The sequence below is a fragment of the Pieris rapae genome, chromosome 1 (genome assembly GCF_905147795.1).
Source record: "Pieris rapae chromosome 1, ilPieRapa1.1, whole genome shotgun sequence".
NCBI lineage: Eukaryota > Metazoa > Arthropoda > Insecta > Lepidoptera > Pieridae > Pieris > Pieris rapae.
The window spans coordinates 11453140-11472995 of record NC_059509.1 but is presented as its reverse complement, the minus strand read 5'-3'; the positions used below and the strand labels follow the sequence as shown (position 1 = coordinate 11472995).

Sequence of the window (19856 nt, the reverse complement as noted above, 5' to 3'; positions counted from 1 at the left end):
TTAATCACTATAATACCACTTATAGCTTTTAGTACCCAGTAAGCATACATTTTTAGATGCCGCTTTCGAAACTGAAGTTGACTTTAGAACATATTTTTTTTTTGTATTAGTTTTAAATTTTTGAAGTCATACTTATTAATTTGGCGCGTTAGGGAAAAATTATGAGAGTACAATGATTTTTACAATAGGCGTGCACACTGTCATAACTAAGCGACACCATGAAGTTAGCAAGAGTAGTCAACATTTTAGTTTTTTCTATTGTTAATGTCGTTTTTTTCTACAAACGTAGCAAAAGGCGAAAGATAAAATGTTTCTAACGTGGGCACAAAAGTACACACACGCTTTTTTTTAATTTTTTAACATTCCATTATTTCTCTAATATTTAAGAACACTTTCCCGGTACATTCAGAATCGTTTAATGATTGTCTAGCCTACCCATGCAAGGTGATATATGTTATTTGTCAAAACCCTGATGTCATCGGTACAAAGTTTAACTATCAGTCGTAATTGTCAGAAGTCAATCGACGATAATGTATATTGTAATTTCGGGTTGTTTTTAACTTTGAAGTTTGAAATATATCAATTATCAAATGGGTATGGGCAATGGGCATTGAGGGCATGTTTATACCATTATAAATTCGGCTAAATAAATTATAAAATTTTAATTTACGTCCCATTGTCGCAAAAGCTGATTTGATCTGTATTGTAAAAGGTATTTTTAGTTCATTGCCCACAAGATTGAAATGAATAGTAAATACCATGCAATTTAAAAATACTCATAAAAGGCAAAAAAAGATTATCAATCTTAAATTAATTTAAATTAAGTGTAAGGTAGGCGTTGGTCAAATAATATTTATAGCCAATATCAAGAACGCACGCAATGTCATCTGGAAAAAAATGTAAGCATTGTGGGTCATCCGAAATCGAAGTTGACCCTGCAAGAGGAGATGCTGTGTGTACAAATTGTGGATCAGTCCTCGAAGATAGTATTATTGTAGCTGATATTGAGTTTCAAGAGACTGCACATGGTGGAGCCTCTGTTATTGGCCAGTTTGTGTCGGCTGAATCAAAGGGAGGCGCATCAGGATTTGGAAGAGGTTTGTTCATAAAGTATCAGAATACTAACTTAGAACTTTATTGGAATTTATGTTTATTAACATATATTTATCAAACATTTGATTCCACTAATTTCTCATCTCTACATCTAATTTGTTTCTTATCTTTATTTGGTTTTAGCATTCAATTCAGGTATTGGCCAAGAATCTAGAGAGGTCACGTTACGGAAAGCAAGAGATGGAATCACAGCATTGTGCCAACAGCTACGTTTAAATCAGCAATGTATTGATATTGCATGTAATTTTTTTAAGTTGGCACTTATGCGTCACCTGACAATTGGACGACCATCAGCACTAACACAGGCTGCATGTGTTTATATGATGTGCAGAACAGAAGGGACTGCTCGTATCCTTTAGCCATCATCATACTACTAATAAAACATATCCACTATCCATAATCTAGTCTAAGCCAATATTTTCTTCATAAAATGTGAATAATTCTATATGTGAATAAATCTGACTAAATTACACATTTAGTCAGATTGAAAATCTTATATTTAAAATACCAAATGTATATACATTATTTGTATTTTAAAAACAGGAATCCTTAACTGTTATCAGATCTATTAATTGATATTAGTGATGCACTGCAGATATGTTGTTATCAACTGGGTCGCACATACTTCAAACTCTCGAAGACTCTCTGCATCAACATTCCACCAACTGGTAAGTACTCTTAAAATCATTATTATAATTTTGACATAGAAGCAGAAAAGTTAATTAACTAATATGGTATGACATTTTAATGTATTGATGTGTCTTGCCATTACCATAAATTCCTTACCTACAACTTATAACAACTAATACCTGATAAATGGTAAATTGTAGATTTGAAATCAGTTTGAAGTCAGCAGTTAGTTAAAAAGCAATTATTTGTACCTTTTAATTTATCTTATATATTTTCATCTCTCATAATTAATTAAAACAATTGCAAAGCTTTTAATATTTATTGTAAATAAGTCGTAGTCCTAAGAGAAACTTATAATTTTTAGAGAGCCTTTATACAACACCCATATCACATTATGGTACTTAATTAAGTTAATAATAATAATTGTTAACAATACATACTATACACAATTTTTTTGCTATAATTTAACATTAAGGGAATGATGGAAAATCTTTTAAGTCCATATTCTTTGCAAGAAGTTGGGAATTTACTCTAAACAGAGTAGTAGTTTAGGGGACGTTTACTTCTTGATTGTCAGTCATCATTTGTATTAACATTAACTATTGCTGCATTCACTGTGGGACCGTAGTAAATTAGTTCTGGAATTTGGCCTCCTTGTACACCTGTTCCATTTGTACTCTCAGAAGAACAGTGAAATTGGAATGTTACTGTTCCCATGTAAACTTCAGTCAAGCCTTCCTGTCCAAAGTAACTTAGTTCACTTCCATCAAGCACTGCAGATGCGGTGTATAGACATTCAGGTTCAATTTGTATAGGATTTTCAAAGTATACATGGAATGTGCTACTTGATCCATCAGAAAAGAATTTCGTATTGTTTTCAGCAAGCACTCGTCCTAACCTTTTTAATTCAATTTTGACATTGTAGTCAGCTGCCCCATTAGAGGAACCATATAAACCAAAGCCTACAACAAATATCCTTTTATCCACACAAAATTGTATAGAATCACATCTTCCTCTGTACCTCCATTGGTTGCTTCGGTATGCACAGGACTGGAATCGGTGACATATCTGGAAAGTGATATTAAATTGTGAGATAACATTCTTTAAAAATTATTTGTTTAGATAGTATTTAATTGTAGCAATAATAAATTACCTGAGCTTTTAGACCAGCTCTTGCTTTTATCGGATAGGACAACTGTGGTTTGGTAGCCGCAGTAAAATGTAAAAAAATATCAATTGTTTCTTGAGGAGTAAGAATTTCAAGTTGAGCAGCACTGTTAGCAAACTCTTCCAATGTCATAGTAGGAAACCTTACTAAATATATGGCACTGCCAAGCATAGCTCTCTTATTTGTTGGTGTGGGTTCTATTTCCCGTCGGGCACATTCAGCTTGTGCCCAAGCCAAGGCAGCCTCAAAAAGATTAATTTCCTTGCAATTTAAAGTTTCTCTTGCTAGTACTGATTCCAGAGTTGATACATCAATATCAATAAACCCATCTGATGTGAGTGCCATTTCAGCCTAAAAATATTTCTATGTTAGGTTTTGCAAATTAAAACTGCAATACAATTTGCTTAAATAATTTATTTTCACAATTATTAATAATAATCATTAAAAATAATTATTACAACATATAGACATCCAGAGCACATGCTTTGCACAACATGCAAATAATAGTTTTACTCAAAATGTATTGCAGTTATTTTAGGTTCATTTTTAAACTATCCTTTAAGTTAGACTAAAAAACTTTAAACACAATAATATATTACATTAATTGTGCAAACATCAAGTTATTAACCTGTACTTAAACACTGACTAGTCACAACCAATACATACCAAACATTCACAAACCAAAAGATAGTAACTAATGTAATTCTTAGTCACAGCAGTTAAGGGATTCACTTGACAAGTTATCACATTTAGTGCTATAGCGATTCTGACTAGATTCAGATAACTCCATTAATAAGCTACCATAAGAGGAAGACGGTCCAATACCCAATGTCATGAGATTTTCTGTTGACTCACATACCTGCGCATCAATTACTTCCCAACACCTTTGCATCAATTCTGGTTCCTCAAATAATCTAGATTGACTTAAGAGCAAACATGCATTTTTTGCAGTAAGACTAGTTTCTAAGTAGTTCACACATGCTCTTGCCACATGTGGGACAAAGTACTTCTTTGCTACATATAGCGTTGATAGCACTGTATCAGCTTCCAATTGAATTTCGTCACAGTATAAGTATCTGTAATTTACAAGACATACCATTAAAACATTATGTATTAATTCAAAATTGAAAATTGTCAGAATTATTTCACATACTTGAGTAGAGTTAGAAAAGCAGATGGTTCCACGTCAGGTACCTCTATCTCTTGCTTGCACTCCGCTAATCCTCCATAAAACATGGCATAAAATACGGAACTTCCCGTTGCTAAGACATACTTATGAGCTGGGATAACTTGTACATGACCTGAAAGAATTTGGAAAGTGCCCACAAAGAATTTGGTCAAAATTTATAATTTTTAAACACTTACCTATAAAAATAAAAAAACTAAATTACCTGGAGGTCCAACAATGAATGTCACATCAGCCATAAGTTGGTTGTTGAACATAGCTGCATTTCTATCTCTAATTGTGACTTTTGTTGCTTGCCAATTTGGGTCAAGGGTAGCTGTGCCTGGGGGAGTAGTAGGTAGGACTGTGGGCGAAGGAGTGGAGCTTGTAGAGCCACATGGGGATGTTGGCACATTGTAGCAATGTGACACCATTGTTGTCAACTCCCTTTGAGATATTGTGTTTGGTGGAGACACTGATAATCCACCACCATTGTTGACATTTTCAGCTGAAAAAATACACCATGTTTTCCATTACCGTACTGATGACTAGATTTTACTAGAATCTTGTGAAAGAAATACTGCTTTTAAGCTATTTGTAAACCTGTCTTTATTGACCAATGGCTGCGTCATAAAACTTCTAATATAAATGACCCTCACGATAAATCAATATTAATTACAATTTGGAATTCGGAGTCTTACCATTCATCCACGTATTAGTTTCATCGACTAACAAATCTGTACCGTTTGGTAACCTTTTAACAGGTTTTAAAACAATTCTTGAGCATAAATTTGACATTTTCCTAACACTATCTTTTGTAAACAACGCCAAACAGAGGTCGTCCAACTCTTATTTCCGCAGTTTGATGCCGTGACGTAACATGAATATTGGCGTTTGTCGCCATCTTGCTTTAGCTTGTCAAATGTCAAGTGATGTTGACTTCCAGTTGAAACTTTTAAGTGCAATTTTCAAGTTGACAACTACACCTTAAATTTATTATTTAACACTAGAAAGACGGGAGCAGTCATTTGACTGTCAATTTGTATTTAATGTTGAATAATTCACAAACCATTTGACGTAACGTATTGAAACTTTGTGACTTTTATTAATATTAGTAGTTAAATGAAACTATGTATCAAAATAACTCACATCACTTTTGTTTATTATTTAAAATCTTGATATACCGACAAAGACGGCGGCAGTCATTTGACGGCTGAGATCCGATAAGTGTTTATAAGTTTCAAGTTTAAGTTTTTAAAAATTTCTGAGCTTCGAGGTCTTATCACCTCTACCGACGGTACGTCGTGGTCACTTCAACTAGACAAATTTGCACTAATATCAGACGTTTGGAAGAAATTTATTGAGAACTGCTTATCATGCTACAAGCCAGGAGAAAATTTTACAGTAGACGAACAACTGTTTTCTACTAAGGTTACATGCAGGTTTCTTCATTACATTGCTAACAAGCCTGATTTTTAGCAAGTTTGGAATAAAATTTCTTGCTTGTGTCGATGTGGATTCAAAGTTTGTGCTCAACGGCTTTCCTTATTTAGGAAAGGACGAAAGCAGGCCACAAAACCAAAGCCTTGGTGAATCCGTTGTTATGCGTCTCGAGGAACCTTTTGCAAATACTGGCCGAAATATAACTACTGACAACTTCTTTACATCGATAAGCTTGGTAAATAACTTGCTCGCAAAACGCACTACGATTGTAGGAACTATGAACAGGGCACTACGAGAGATTCCACCTTACGTCAAATCACTTCATATGATTTTGTTTGAAACAAAAATCCTGAAGTCCGATTGATTACACTCACAATTTATCAAGGAAAACGAAAAAAGAACGTGTTATTCCTTAGCACGGTACATAACAATGTTGAAATAGACTCCAATCACCCTAAGAAAAAGCCAAAAACGGTGGCTTTTTACAATGCTACCAAGTACGGCGTGGATGTGGCTTACCAGATGGCATAAAATCATAGTGTCAAAGCGGCATCTCGAAGGTGGCCGTACATTTTTTTCAATTCTTCTCGATCTTCTACTCAAAATCCAGAAACTCGGAAAATGTTATGTACAAAAATGCAAAAATAAAACTAATAAAGACACTTGTAAAAAGCCACTTTGCGGCTCTTGTAATGTAAAGAAAATGTTAAAATGTAAAATATGTGTATAAATATTATAATTAATCATACATCAAACCCTGTTTTATTACTATAGTTACCATTTTTAACAGCTAAAATAATAAAAAAAGGTTTAATATATTGGAGGAGTCATTTGACCGGTCGCCGTCTTTGTAGGTAGATAGATTTTCCCGTCTTTCTAGTGATAACAATATTCAACTCCGAGAATAATGCGAAAGTAAAAAGTTGCTAAAATGTATACCTTGTATTTGGGGTCGAATTCTCTGTACGTTTGGACGCCGTCGTGGTGCTCGCTGTGCCGGCTCTTGACAGTTTAGTTCCGAAAACCGACCATCTTCATCAATGAGGCTTTCAAAGAAATCCACACTGCTGTTCATTGATGACCGAGCATAGAACGCATACCAAACTATACTGCAAATAGAATAGTTACTTTATTGCTAATTATTTTAGAGCTATTCTTTTTGTGCAAAAAAATAAGAAGGTATGATGTATCAAGTTAAAATTGTTCAAATATTGTTCAATACTTTAAAGAAAACAAAGGTCCTCCGAGGGGGATACTATAAAAGGTCGATGACGATAATTGAATGATGTTGAGTTCATTACTTTTATCTTATAAAAATATGTATCAGTGTTACGATCTTATTTAAAACTTAATAACATTCATGCCATCCTGATCTCTGAAACCTGTATTTCTATTTTCTAGTCTAGTTTCTAGTCTCCTCTTATTTTTTCAATTTTCGGATTTTATCATGTCAGAATGATCAAGTTGGGTATCGCGGTAGAGGTGTGGCTATATACTTGCGTTTGCACTGCTTTACTAAATTATTAGTTACTTATTACTCTAGCCACTCCAAAGATACTTCTTCTATCCACCACCTCAAACATTTTTAATAGAACAGGGTGCATACAGACAGGCGTCTTACCTGATGTTCAGTGATACCGCCGCCCCCGGTCTCACACTGCCAAAAGGCTCGCAAATGCGTTGCCGGATTTTTAAGAATTGGTGAGTTGCAGGGCAGTAAAAGCGCTCAGTTGTGGAACGACTAATGATGAGCTAGCGCTATTATTCTAAACAACCCTTTCAACTTGGTGTTCGAAATTTGTGTTAATAATGGTGATTGCGGAAGGAAATGTAAAGAGATACTTGGCGCTGCGTAGATATTCCCAGAATATCTACGCAGCGCCAAGGAATCGAGCCGTTCGGAATGTCTGCCGACGACGATTCGAATCGCTCTTCCTTCAATAAGGTTAAGTTGAAGGAGCTAGTACTGGGTAGCCCAGAGAGAGAAGTAGATCGTGTGGGGCCGAATTTGTCATTTTTAGTATTGCAAACTGTGGCCCGATGTGAATGACCGTCTATTGTCTCAGGTATTTCCTTATTGACTACGTTCGTTTGGCTCCCTTCCTATTATTCTCCTATAACCCTTTCTTTTCGTATCTATTCTTATATTCTATCTATCATTTATTTTGGTTCCGTCTCGCAGTCTTGCACTTCTTCAGATGTCTCTTATATTTATTGATATGGCTTAGTAGCCCGCGATTTCAATTGTTTTTTTTAAATTCAGATATTTTTTAAGTCGATTTATAAAAAAAACCATGCTCAGCGCCAGATAAAAGTAAAAGACGTGATTTCAGAGTAGGATGGTATAAACATATAAATAATATTACATTGTTATTACAAATTGCAGTAGTTGCTTATATAAAGTTGCTGGTTGCAACAATGTTGGGTATATAAAAAAGTAATATAAATACTTTACTATATCAAATCAATAAAAAAATAAGCACGAATGATGAAAAATCCCAATCTTAACCAATAATTTATTCAAGTACCAATAAAAATAGAACAAAGTATTTTTAAAGTTAAAAATACCTATGCGTACAGGATGATATTCTGATGCAGTTTGACAAGGTTCAAAATTAAAATATGTAGGTAGAAACCTTGCTTTAACTCGGATGTCCAATGACGCTTTACTTAATTAAGCATTGTTTACACGATTACATAACGAGTAATTATAAATTATAATTATACAGATTGATGCAGCGTTTATAATACTTAGACTCAACACGAACTGTCATATCATTTTGACGTTTGGTGGATCAATTGTCTATTAAAATGTTAGGTGACAGATTTAATGATATAATCTAAAATGGGGCAACTCATAAATATACGATTTTAACATACGAGCACAGAAGTCCAATTTCAGATTATCACCTTAAGTATGACTGTAATATTATGTCAAATAACGGAAGTAAGACTTAGCAAATCAATGTATCTGCCTAAAAACTTACTCAGACCATCTGTACCATTTAAAAACACTTTTTCACCAGATTGAAGCTATGTATTATTGAAAGTACTATCTATACCATTGCTTATGATATACTTCGTTAATACTAAACAATTAGTGGTACTGATGTAAGTCAATTATTTCTTCATCAGCCTATTAATGTGGGCCCAAGAAGGTTGTAGTCGATATTCAAGGCCAAGCCTGTTGGCGAATTATTGGTATTTCAATGTACTTTACTGGTTATGAAATAAAGATTGATATGCAGAATTGTTTATAATATTATTAGTATTTATGATTCATGAATTTTATTATTCATTTTTCTTACTATACAACTAATCAGATGGGTCAATCTACCTTTGGCTTCATTCAGTTGTTTTGCCGCGAGTCCAATGTACGCCACTATTTCGAATGTAAACATGTACTAGTTTTATCTTTTTTATTCAATTTGCGTTTATGTACCACGGAAAAACTGACTCCCCAGTGTGGGAACTAGTGTCAGAACAAATTTCGTTTATAAATTTTATTTTCATTCATGATTCAACTTGTTTGCTGCTTAGTAGGAATAGAGTGACCTATTTTTTCGAAAGATACCGAACTCTTGCAGTTACTGTAATTATATTTTTACCATTGCTTGTTTTTAATTAAATAACAAACAAACTTTTAATTAATAGTTTTAATACCCGGGTATTTAATACGTTAGAATGTGCCTCAGTTTTTGTTTTGCGTTTATTAATTGAATATTAATAATAACAATTTATACGAACTGGTTCAGTTTACGCATAAATTATTGCTTTTTTAAATATTATTATAAATTTGCTTTATATTGAGATATTAAACCTGTTATTGCACGAAATGTTTTTACCTAAATTATTTTTATTGCATAGTTTTTATACACCTTACTCTTTAATTAAATATAGCTTGATTAATTAAGTCGGATATATTGCTAAATATGAAATATCATTGGTTTTTAATAATAATCATGACCAACGTGATAGGTACGACGTTATAATACACTGAGAACACATTGAACACGCCACAATAATGTCTCCTACGGTATAGCTTCACATTAATATAATTTTAATAAACAAACCGGTAAATAAAGAAGACTAAGTCTGCCTTAGTGAAGACCCAGCGCAAAAGTATTCTTCCAAGGACCACAGGAAACTTTTTGGATACTACAGTTGCACTGCCCTGCATTTCATTCCCTCGGGGCACAGAACATATTCACTAATCACAAATCACAAAACACATTGAAACGTCGCGCTGTCACGAATACGGTTAACTGAGTGCGCCTGCGCTGGTTTGCAACCGCTTTCCGTTGCGCAAGGCTAGGGCATGCCCGTCTCCGAAATTTCGATCGTGAAAGTGCATGATGTCATTGTTTAAATGCAATATATTATTTTTAATTATAGTATGGGATTATACATTGTATATTTATGAATATATCGAATGGGCAGTTTATATCTTAATTTGACCTCATTTGCAAATAATAAATTAAAGAGCTTATTAAGTTTTCCGAAAGGGAAAAGTTTCTGGGTAACCCTACAGTTTCCCACAAATTCAAGACGTTTCAAACACCTTGAATACCTAAGTTCAGTTCATTATTAAATTAAGTTTATTTAGAAATAAATTAAGTTTTGATAACCCTACTAATTTTTTATGTAAAATCAAAATCCCAAGATCCCCCACTTTTGTAGGTGGTTCGGCCTTATTTTATACATATATTTTGTACAAACATATATATATATACATTAATAAATTTCCCACTATATATTTATATCCATACATACAAATACATATATTACTACATATTTCTATTTGATATTCATGGGCTAAGGGGGGGCCCGTCTCACCTCTGCTACGCTCTTAGTGTCGTGAGTGACACTCACACATATCACTGCCCACCGCAGAAATCTTCCAGTTGCTATCTGAAGTTTGTTAATATTTCCGGCAAATGATTCTACTAATATTATAAACGCGAAAGTTTGTAAGTATGGATAGTTACTCTTTCATTTAAAAAATACTGAATGGATTGTAATGAAAAATAATATAGCTTGTACATTAGAATAACTGATAGGTTATAGTTTATAAAGATGTTTTGTGAATTGTCAAAAATATCAAGTAGGAAAAATCTACCTAGCTATTTTGGCGTGCCAAAACCGCTAGAGTTGCACATATGTAATGTGTGCTGGAAATGTGTATCTTAAATATCTTTAATCGTTTTTTCTACGCCACGCTACTATTAGGTAATACGAAATCTCGGGCACCAGCTACTGTCGATAAATATAATATAAAATATTTAAATACTGATGCAAGGTAAGTGGGGGTCGTGACCTTCAGTCCCAATTTGTCAATAGTTTTAATATTAGAAGATGTAAATCGCGTATGAGTTTAATTAAAGATGAACAAGACTAACATAAAAGCCTTATGAGGCAAACCTAAACACCAAAGGATTTACGGGTTGTCCAGTTAAATATAACATCGAGTTACACAACCGCTGATCCACCGCTCCTGACAATGTTGTTAATGACACAATGATATGGTCATAAAGCGATCATTAGAAAACATTTACACCTCAAATAGAATCAATAAAAAAATATTATCATGCAAGTAAGTTGTTAGGTATTTCTGGCCTTGTTAAATATGCAATAGATCCAATCTAATATTTCCTCAATGCAAGAGGAGAGATAAAACACCAATGGCCTTTTAAAAAACTATTTATAATGTTATCCATACGCAACGTTAGTCCTAGAGACAGGCAAGATGTGCCTTCAAATCACGACCATACAATGGATTTGTCTATGACGCATGCTTTGCTTGGAGAGTATCGTAAGAACTCGGACCCATAAATGCAATAAGGTAACAATTGATCACCAACTTTAAATGGATGTCTTACTTGCGATTTTGCTCCTTAACACTTGTTAGAGAAAGAACAATCAGATACTTATTAAATGTGTTATATAAATCTTCTTCAGTTGCACTTTTCATGTCTGAAGGTCGTGTTAGTGGCACCGCACAACTTCCTCTATTCTCCCCTGTCTTATGGTTTACTGTACATGTTAAAACCTTGACTCCTTAAGTCAAAATTTAATCCTTTTTCGCGTCACTGAGAGCTGTCTGGCCTTCTTACATTGCAGCACCTATTAACTATAAACTGGTTCGCTAATGAGTTCATAAAATTGATCACGTATTAAGGATGTCAATAAAGCTTTTTGTATTACCTATAGTAAATATAGACTCAGTAAATGTATAAATATTTAAAAGCAGGTGAGGCCTATGTGAGGAGACTACATGACTAAAACTTTTAAATTAAATAAATCTGTGGCGTTTTTAGTCTGGTCTGGGCCTCAGATTTTTGAATCTGTTTCATTCATTAATGGACATTTTCAGCTGTGCCTGACACACACTTGTCATAATTTTGTGTCTAAGGCAAGGTTTGAGGTTTCCTCACGATGTTTCCATTACCGTTCGAGCGAATGATAATTGCGCACATTTCACAGCGACAGTCGGATTGAACTTCAAGAATATAAAATTTTACAAAATGTAAATAGATGAAAATTATCAATAATTTCGTTAACTACTTGAACACACCTTAAGGCTCTAGTAGTGCTGGCTTGTTTGTTAAGAATTTTTATTTAAATTGTTTAATATATATTTTGTAATTTGCTACTTTTATATAAATAAAAATGAATCGCAACATGTTGCTAAAAATATTTGATCTAATTCGAGTAATTTTTGATATTTTTTCTTAGAACTCTGAGCAAGGTTTCTAGGAGATAAAACTGAAAAAAATCGTACTTAGGTTTAGGATTGGAAAAGCAAACATTCTCTACGGGGTAAGATAAAAAATGTTCCATAATATGTTTCATATAGCTACTAAGGAAAAAATCATTTTCAGGCATAACAGAGTTCGCACAATAAAAATGTATTGCAATCTGAAGTCCAGTCTTCCAATGTACAAAACAATAATAGGATCGTACTAACTTATTTGGCATCAATGAAACTCTTGCGAATTGTGACGTCATCAAAGGCTATTCATAATTGTAAATTCAAAGCACGCGGGCGCAGCGATAAACAGCCTATAAACATGCAGTTGCTCGGCGCTGTGAGGCTGCTGAATTCTTTATTTTCCATATATGCTATTGCTTGATTCAGGGACGTTTGTGTTATACCAACGTGGATAGAATTTGTGATAAATTTAATTAGATGTTCCGGTTCTTAAGAACTAGTTCTGATATATGTAGATTGATACCGCGTTATAAGTGATGTGTGTTAATTTTGACAAAAGGAAAATATGGTACCAGTTAAAACTCACTTCAACCGGTTTAGTTGTTCTAGGTCTGTGATCCAACTCCGATTTTGTTCCCTTTGGAGTAGAAACTCTTGGGCGGTGCGGTTCAAGTGTACAGGCGATAATTAAAGATGTAAGGCCAGGTTCCCCCTATACCGGACCGGCAATCTGCCGCGCCGGTAAATCTGCCGGAAGGGCTAGTGGCTGCACAATTTATATGAAGCTATTCACATTATCTCGGGTCCGGCATTTTTGCCGAGCCCGGCATTTTTACCGAGCGTTTTGTCACTACGAATTGCCGGTAGAACGACCGGGCCCGGAGTAATGTGAACGAGTTTGTGCCGGTATCTGTCCCCCGCTCGTCCCGCTCGTGCTCCCCTCGCCCCGCCAAATTCAACTGAGGTAAGTACTTGAATGTCTGAATTTCTTCCGGGATCCGATGTAATGTGAACACTCTGTCCGGTGTCCGGTTTTCGGTAGATCTGCCGGTCCGGCGTAGTGGGAACCTGGCCTTAGTTGGCGCTTGGTACGTGGTAACGGTCCCCAGAGCTGGTGCTTTCCTTGCTCAACGAATAAGTATCGCAATACAGCGAGGAAACGCTGTCAGCGTTAATACCTTTACTGCCCCAGGGACCAAACTTTTAAAATTTGTTTTAATTTTCTTTTAGTAATTTTGAATTACTTGTAAGTATTATTATTATGTAGGTTAAAAACGATTGTAAATACTGTAGGTATATTTGATTGTTACGTTAACTAATAAACTTCCACGAAAGACAAAAAACCTTTTTTTAGAGATGAAAAAAAATAATAAACATGGGTCAGGTCGGTAGAGATGAAACTCAAGTTCCGAACTGTACATCGCGACCAACGTCTATAGTGAGAGAACATTGAGGTTTTTGCTTCTGTGGTTTATAAATGGACTACTCGGTCATTTATTAGATAGCCTAAAGTTAAGCAACATAAAAAACACGTTAAAGAATTACTTTAATATGCACTTGTCACGCTCATAAACAAGACTATTATTAAATTAATAGAAACCACAGCGGTTTTCAAATGTTAAATATCTTGATTTAGATTATATTATTCGGGTAAATAAATAATCAAACATATCTTTTTTACAAAATTTTGAAAAACACGAATTTACACATTAAATTCGTGTTTTTCAAAATATTAAAGAAAGGTTAAGAAGCAATAGATTTAAATAAAAAGTTTTTGAAGAGATTTCATTCAAATGACATGTACATGCTAATAACCAAAAATATACCTAGTCTCTTTCTGTCAAATATATGTTTACCTACGCTTAGATGAAAAGAGACTACTTTAGTTTAAAAAACGAGTTATGTCTTTACCACAACTTCCGATAGGGTCGGATGTCAATGAAAATGGCACAATAAAAGAAAAAACTAAATAATATTACGATGACTAGTACATGGATGTCTTCATCTGTTAAATTCTTACTGGTCCTTTACCCCAATTGAGTACAATGATTATTGTATTAATAATACCAAATCGTAACATTTAGCAGCCGGAAATTATCGAAAAATATTATTGTACCTTCCGGGAAACCTTGCTAAAGATTTATCAGACTACCTACGCTGTTTCCAATATACAAAGCCTTGACGGAAGTAATTATTTTAAAAGCTTATATGCAACAAATTTAGGAGAAACCAGCAAATATTCCGGAAGTTAAAAAAATTGTAAGGTGTAAAACAGGGGTCAATGTTAGGTGCAAGTTTTTTCATGATTCTTGGTAAATCTGTATAAAATATATAACCAGGTTTTCACTTACACATTGAAATTACTTTGACTTTCGAATCCGGTTTATATTTGCACAAATGGTCTGTCGAGATGACCCTAAACGTTTCTTGACATTGTTAAGGCCATCGTGAGTGAAGTATTTACTTTTTTTTGTAAATTTGATGGGGATTAAAACATTTATTACAATTCTAAATAGTCTGTGGTTATATTATTAGATTTGTTTTAGCAACGAGATTTATGGTCAGGTTCTCTAACCTGCTTCATCTTTTCGGCTCGACTTCAGATCATCTGCCCATCTATCTACTTGAAGTCTCCTCTTTTGCCATCTCTTGGAAACGTTCTATCCATTATAAGAAGCAAATCTGCTAACGCTGAAATTTAGCGATCCTCGACAGACGTTGTCCTGATATTTCAAGCAATTAAGGTATTAAACATAGTATGAAAGTACCGACTGAAGACTGATTTGTGAATCTTAACTATCAAGGGCGCCACTAAAACACATATAAAAAGTAAAGTAAGCAGTAAAAAATATTTATCTTCATACCAAGTGAATAATCTCTGTTAGTGTGAAAGTATTCAAACTTTCACAATGTGGGTCATTAGGACTCGTTATTTAAATTACCAGCATGATCCGTTATTCGTATTAATCACAATTACCGTATCAAATATTAAAATGTTTTTTTACTAACATTAAATTTGCTGCGAAGTTCGAATACTTTACAAGAGAAAAACCAACAGACGTATGATATGTAGATCCGTTATATCTGCGCTTTCTGATAATAAATCGTTTATTTGCTAAGAAAGTGGTACATATAGATCGATTAATTATTAAAATCAGCACAATAAGCTGTATAGGTCTGCAATTTCATAAAGACTACTAAGCACATTATCATATTGTTAAAAAAAATCTAGAACTGTGTCTTTAATCTTTAGTTCGTGACCATAACCTACAAATTAACCATCGCAAAACTCGACCTTGTGTATTGGTTTGTGTTATTTAAAAATTAGTTGAGAGAATTGCAAATACTTGAATATGTAATAGTCTCTTTACTGTTACGTAAAATGTGTTTATACAATTACCTTAGCAACTGTAATTTATTATGAAAATTGTTGTTACCCCATTCGTTTCTCTAGTAACGTAATATATTTAAAATAGATATTATGTACTACGTGTAGTAATTTCTGATTAACAGTATATTGTAAATTATTGTTACTATTACTGATAAGCATTATTTAAACAGTGGTTTGGATAAGATTGGTAGACGTAACTAAGTAATATTTGTTTATTTCATAATCCTGCATTTACAAACATTATATATAATAAGAAACAATTACACTGAAATCATAGCCATATATGGAATACAAAATATTTACCTACAAAAATATTTAAACACTGTCCAAAAGAAAGAAGACAATAAAAATTATTCAACTAAGTAATAATCTAATGTAACTGTGTTGTGTGATGTATGAGGGGTAGGCTCATTATAGAGGTGATTTTGAGATAATACTCGTTTTAACACATTGAATGCTTAAACAAAGTTATAGCCGTTTTATGGCGAATTTTGATTAAGTATAATATGAATGTTTGAAAATATACACGAATGTATATTATTATTTTTATAAAAAAAAACATTTTTCGGATCCGAGTGCGAGAGAATACAGCAGATGTGCCGAAAACTCGGATCCGAGAAAATGGAGTTAAAGGCAGCTAGGAATGGTTTAAAAAATTAACGGGACGCTCGCACGGATCGAGAAAAGAGCACTTAATGTGTTAACCATATTCCGCCTAGGCATATTTTATTCCATAGTCTAATTAGGTCCAGGCTTAAATATTGGTCGTTGAATGTCCGGCCTGCGCGATACGAAACTGAGTATTTTTGCATTAAATATAGCCAGGAATGATGTGGAATGTTTTTGGCTCAGGAGCACACTCACAATGGCCAATTCACCCGGATTTCTAAACTGCTGCATCTCTTGCTCCTCTCTCTCTTTCTCCCGTTGCAATACGTTAATTCTAGAGTCTTGTGCCAAATTTTATTCCGAATTTGGTTCGTTAATGTTGGCATCTTTCACAATTTTAGAAAGATGAACACGCAATTAAATTTTACATTAATTTAATAATGATTTAGTGTCAGTTTTTACGCAGATACAGTATTTGTGAAAGGCTGTTGTGCAATAAGTTTCACCATTAATGGTGTATGCCGGTCGCAATATGTGGTAATTACGTGTATTGTTACATTAAATAATTATTCTTTTTAATTACCGTTTTGCGAATGTATTATGAATTCAACTGTTTATTATATTCGCTCGTCTATTCAATTGTTTTGTTTTGCTTTGCTCTGTATTCTGTAAAATTTTAGTCTTTTTTTTAACTTTTTTTTATTGTATAGATTTATTAATAGTTATACGGTCCGAAGATATATTTTTTAATTTTTTAAGAGAAACACGCGTATTCTCACGAATACTGCTGACGGACTGTCTAGCTCCCAATGTCAAATAAGAGATATTATGTTGGTCTTAAGCAAATCACTAAACCGGTCACCGGTCAAATAAAATATTATAAAAAAATTATGAAACATTAAATTTATTCTTTTTCATAAACGCTCCGATGTATCTGTTTTATTTTCAAATAAATTAATAGTCTTGTTTTTGAAATTCCGGCATAAATTGGCCTTTAAAAGAAGTAGGTACCTTTTAGTTTTATCGAAATATTCTCGCTAACGTTGCCTTTATTTACGTCCAATATGGAAGAGCTGGGAACCCTGACACAGGTATTTTTTACTTAAAAGGGTTTCCAAATCATACACTTAGGAAAGAAAATGTACTTAAAATGAATAAAGACTTTTTATTATTAATATTATTATTAATATTGACAATATTTCTAATTATTTTGCATCATGAGCACACCCCACATACACACTTTCACGTCATACCCTCACTTTTACACTATCACACATACAGTCTTTTAATTAGCCTGTAGGTGAATATTATGTATTCCATCTTTGGCAATATTTTTAGTGTAATTGTTTGTTTTTGCATACATTTTTGTTAGCTATGTACAAATTAAATATCTCTATAGTGTTGTGATCATGACGTGTGAAAACTTTGTGCAAATAATATTTCAATATCGTAAAGGACGACTGAACACACCAATTAGAGATATGAGTCTAAATATGACGAAAGTATAAACGAGTTGTTGAACTTTCTGTGTCAAGGATGTATGTGTTTGCGGTATGCATACACCTTACAAAATTTAATATGCAGATTTTGGTAACACAGGTCAGGTAGTAGAGTTTTTCTTAAGCAGTTTTGGTATAGGGATTGTTTCGAAATCTGGATCTGTACTATTATTTCAGTAAACAAAAAAATTAAGGGTTTATCTCGATTTTCTACAAAACTAAAAGTCCTATGGAAAAAAGTCCCCTCACCCCCATCCCCTTTCCGACCTCAGATCGCCCGTAAATTATTTTTCCTTTCATTTTTATAATATTCCCCTCCTTTTCTAATGGGTTTCATCCTACTATTATTATTTTTTTCACATTTTATTATTTTTAAAGGCTTCTACCCTGGTCTATAAGTTTATTACGACTATATATGGCGAACGTCAAAATGATTAAATTAATAAATTAATGTTAAGTGACTGTCTTTAAAATCAGGTAGAAGGTCTAGGCCGTTCAAATCCAGTCTTGCCTATCCACGAAAACTATTTACATTACAAATGTACAATGGAAAATGTAGTAAAAATATCGGAATAATTGGCATGATTTTAAATGTCAACGCACGTACCTACTGTAAGTAGACAAAAACCCTTGGTAAATTTGCCGAATCACGGATTCATCTTTAAACAGCCAAATGTTATTATATCTTTCTTTACGATTTGTAATATTAAAATTAATAGATTTGGAGACCTTAATAAAAAAAAACATGCATCATGTTAATGGTATTGTCTCAGTTCTCAGTGATTATTACATTAGATTTTTAATGGGTTAGGTTTAACCGATTCAAAAATTGGACTGTGAGCCCACCAGTTTTGGTTCACGCCAGTTGGATGTCGGAAGTCTAACCGGAAGACCCGCGGGCGAGTGCGAGGACCCCTGCCCCCTTCGCCACCTGGGGTCAGTCCACAAGTTACATGAACGGTGGGTCAAGAGCAATTCTCTTGATATTCACCAACGCCAGATGACGCACCTTCCCTCAAAGAGCACTACTGTTTTACTTCACGCACCTGTTGTTCATCAAGTTCTTTCTATTCATAGAAGCCTACTGAGAACTGTAACATCGGTCCAATCGGCTTCCCTAAAGTGCTGGCTTGAACTCCCTGGTCCCTGGTCCAGGTTTGGACCCTTGGGGACAAAAATGTTTTTTTTTTAAACTTAGGGGCGTTTGTGATCTGTTTCATTCATTTCACAAATCATGATGTTTTAATTAATTTGTATGGGGTTAAAGAGATTGCGCTTACTGATACAGAAATCTGAAGCCCAGACCTAATAGATTGTTGTACCATTGGTGGACTGATATTTATCGATATCATGTATGTTAAATGAAATGTGTTAATTATTTAAAACACATTATGAAAACGTTACCAATAACATATAAAATCGATAATTCCTTATCTTTATTATTTATTACTTACGTTACATGTGTATTTCATAACAGCTATTGACATTGGATGTGGGTGAAAGGGGAAGTGTTGTTCCGGCCTTTTTGTGTTAAAAATGTATGTGTAATTTGCATTGTTGAGAACTAGATTGTGAGAACTAGTTGGCAAATTTATTTCATAATCGAAGGTCGTATTGGGGGACAAATGGACCGGTATATTGTAATTGGCAGGTTATTCTAGTACTTGTGTGCATAGGTTTACAGACATTTATCCTCAAAATAGACATAAGTTACTTACAGGAGAACACTTATATGCTAACGTTACAATTTGAAAAAAAAAAAATTATACCGCCGTCCTCCCCCAACGCTCAATGTTTTTTTGCCGTAATTGGTTCTATACTTAGGTAGAATTCAATTATGTTTCCTTGGTAACAAATACTGTACTGTCCACAGTTTAAGGCAGGTTTTAATGTTGCTGTGCAGTGTAGGTAATCATTGTTGCGACATTAACGCCGAACACGTGCCCTCGCTCAAGGAGATAGAGCAGCATGTCTGGCATCAATAATTGTTCCGGGACAATAATAATAAACCAATTCCTTTAAGAAACGAGCGTACCAATTCTTAAAAGGCCGGCAACGCACTCGCCAGCCCTTTGGCATTGAGATTGTTCATGGGCGGCGGTATCACTTAACATCGGGTGAGCCTC

At 34.0% G+C, this 19856-nt stretch overlaps 2 protein-coding genes across 3 annotated transcripts in view; one reads left to right on the top strand and one right to left on the bottom strand.

The window, feature by feature from the left end:
* Positions 1–586: 586 nt before the first annotated feature.
* The window catches only part of LOC110993048 (transcription factor IIIB 90 kDa subunit), a 28375-nt gene continuing 9105 nt past the window's right edge, over positions 587–19856 (top strand). The window contains exons 1-3 of the mRNA XM_045629345.1: positions 587–1097; positions 1237–1461; positions 1677–1781. Of these exons, the coding sequence (XP_045485301.1) occupies positions 881–1097; positions 1237–1461; positions 1677–1781 (547 nt within the window). The 5' untranslated portion in view covers positions 587–880. The remainder of the gene's footprint in view (positions 1098–1236; positions 1462–1676; positions 1782–19856) is intronic.
* LOC110993049 (BTB/POZ domain-containing protein 6-B) lies at positions 2049–9796 on the bottom strand. 2 transcript variants are annotated; one of them, XM_022259126.2, is made up of 7 exons: positions 9593–9796; positions 6459–6628; positions 4303–4584; positions 4065–4212; positions 3771–3987; positions 2897–3262; positions 2049–2811 (listed from the first exon to the last, which is right to left on the bottom strand). In XM_022259126.2, the coding sequence occupies exons 1-7, from the start codon at positions 9697–9699 to the stop codon at positions 2317–2319; spliced, it is 1785 nt and encodes a 594-aa protein (XP_022114818.1). In that variant the 5' UTR covers positions 9700–9796; the 3' UTR covers positions 2049–2316. The 2 variants fall into 2 exon arrangements, with proteins under 2 accessions (XP_022114818.1, XP_022114819.1); XM_022259127.2 differs by lacking the exons at positions 6459–6628; positions 9593–9796 and adding an exon at positions 4778–5004.

Excerpts from the sequence above, each read along its gene's own strand:
- LOC110993049 (XM_022259126.2), bottom strand. The coding sequence starts at position 9,699 with ATGCAGGGCAGTGCAACTGTAGTATCCAAAAAGTTTCCTGTGGTCCTT. Across the intron at positions 4,213-4,302 it reads ATTCATTGTTGGACCTCCAG|GTCATGTACAAGTTATCCCA; the intron begins GTAATTTAGTTT and ends AAATTCTTTCAG. Across the intron at positions 2,812-2,896 it reads GAGCTGGTCTAAAAGCTCAG|ATATGTCACCGATTCCAGTC; the intron begins GTAATTTATTAT and ends ATCACTTTCCAG.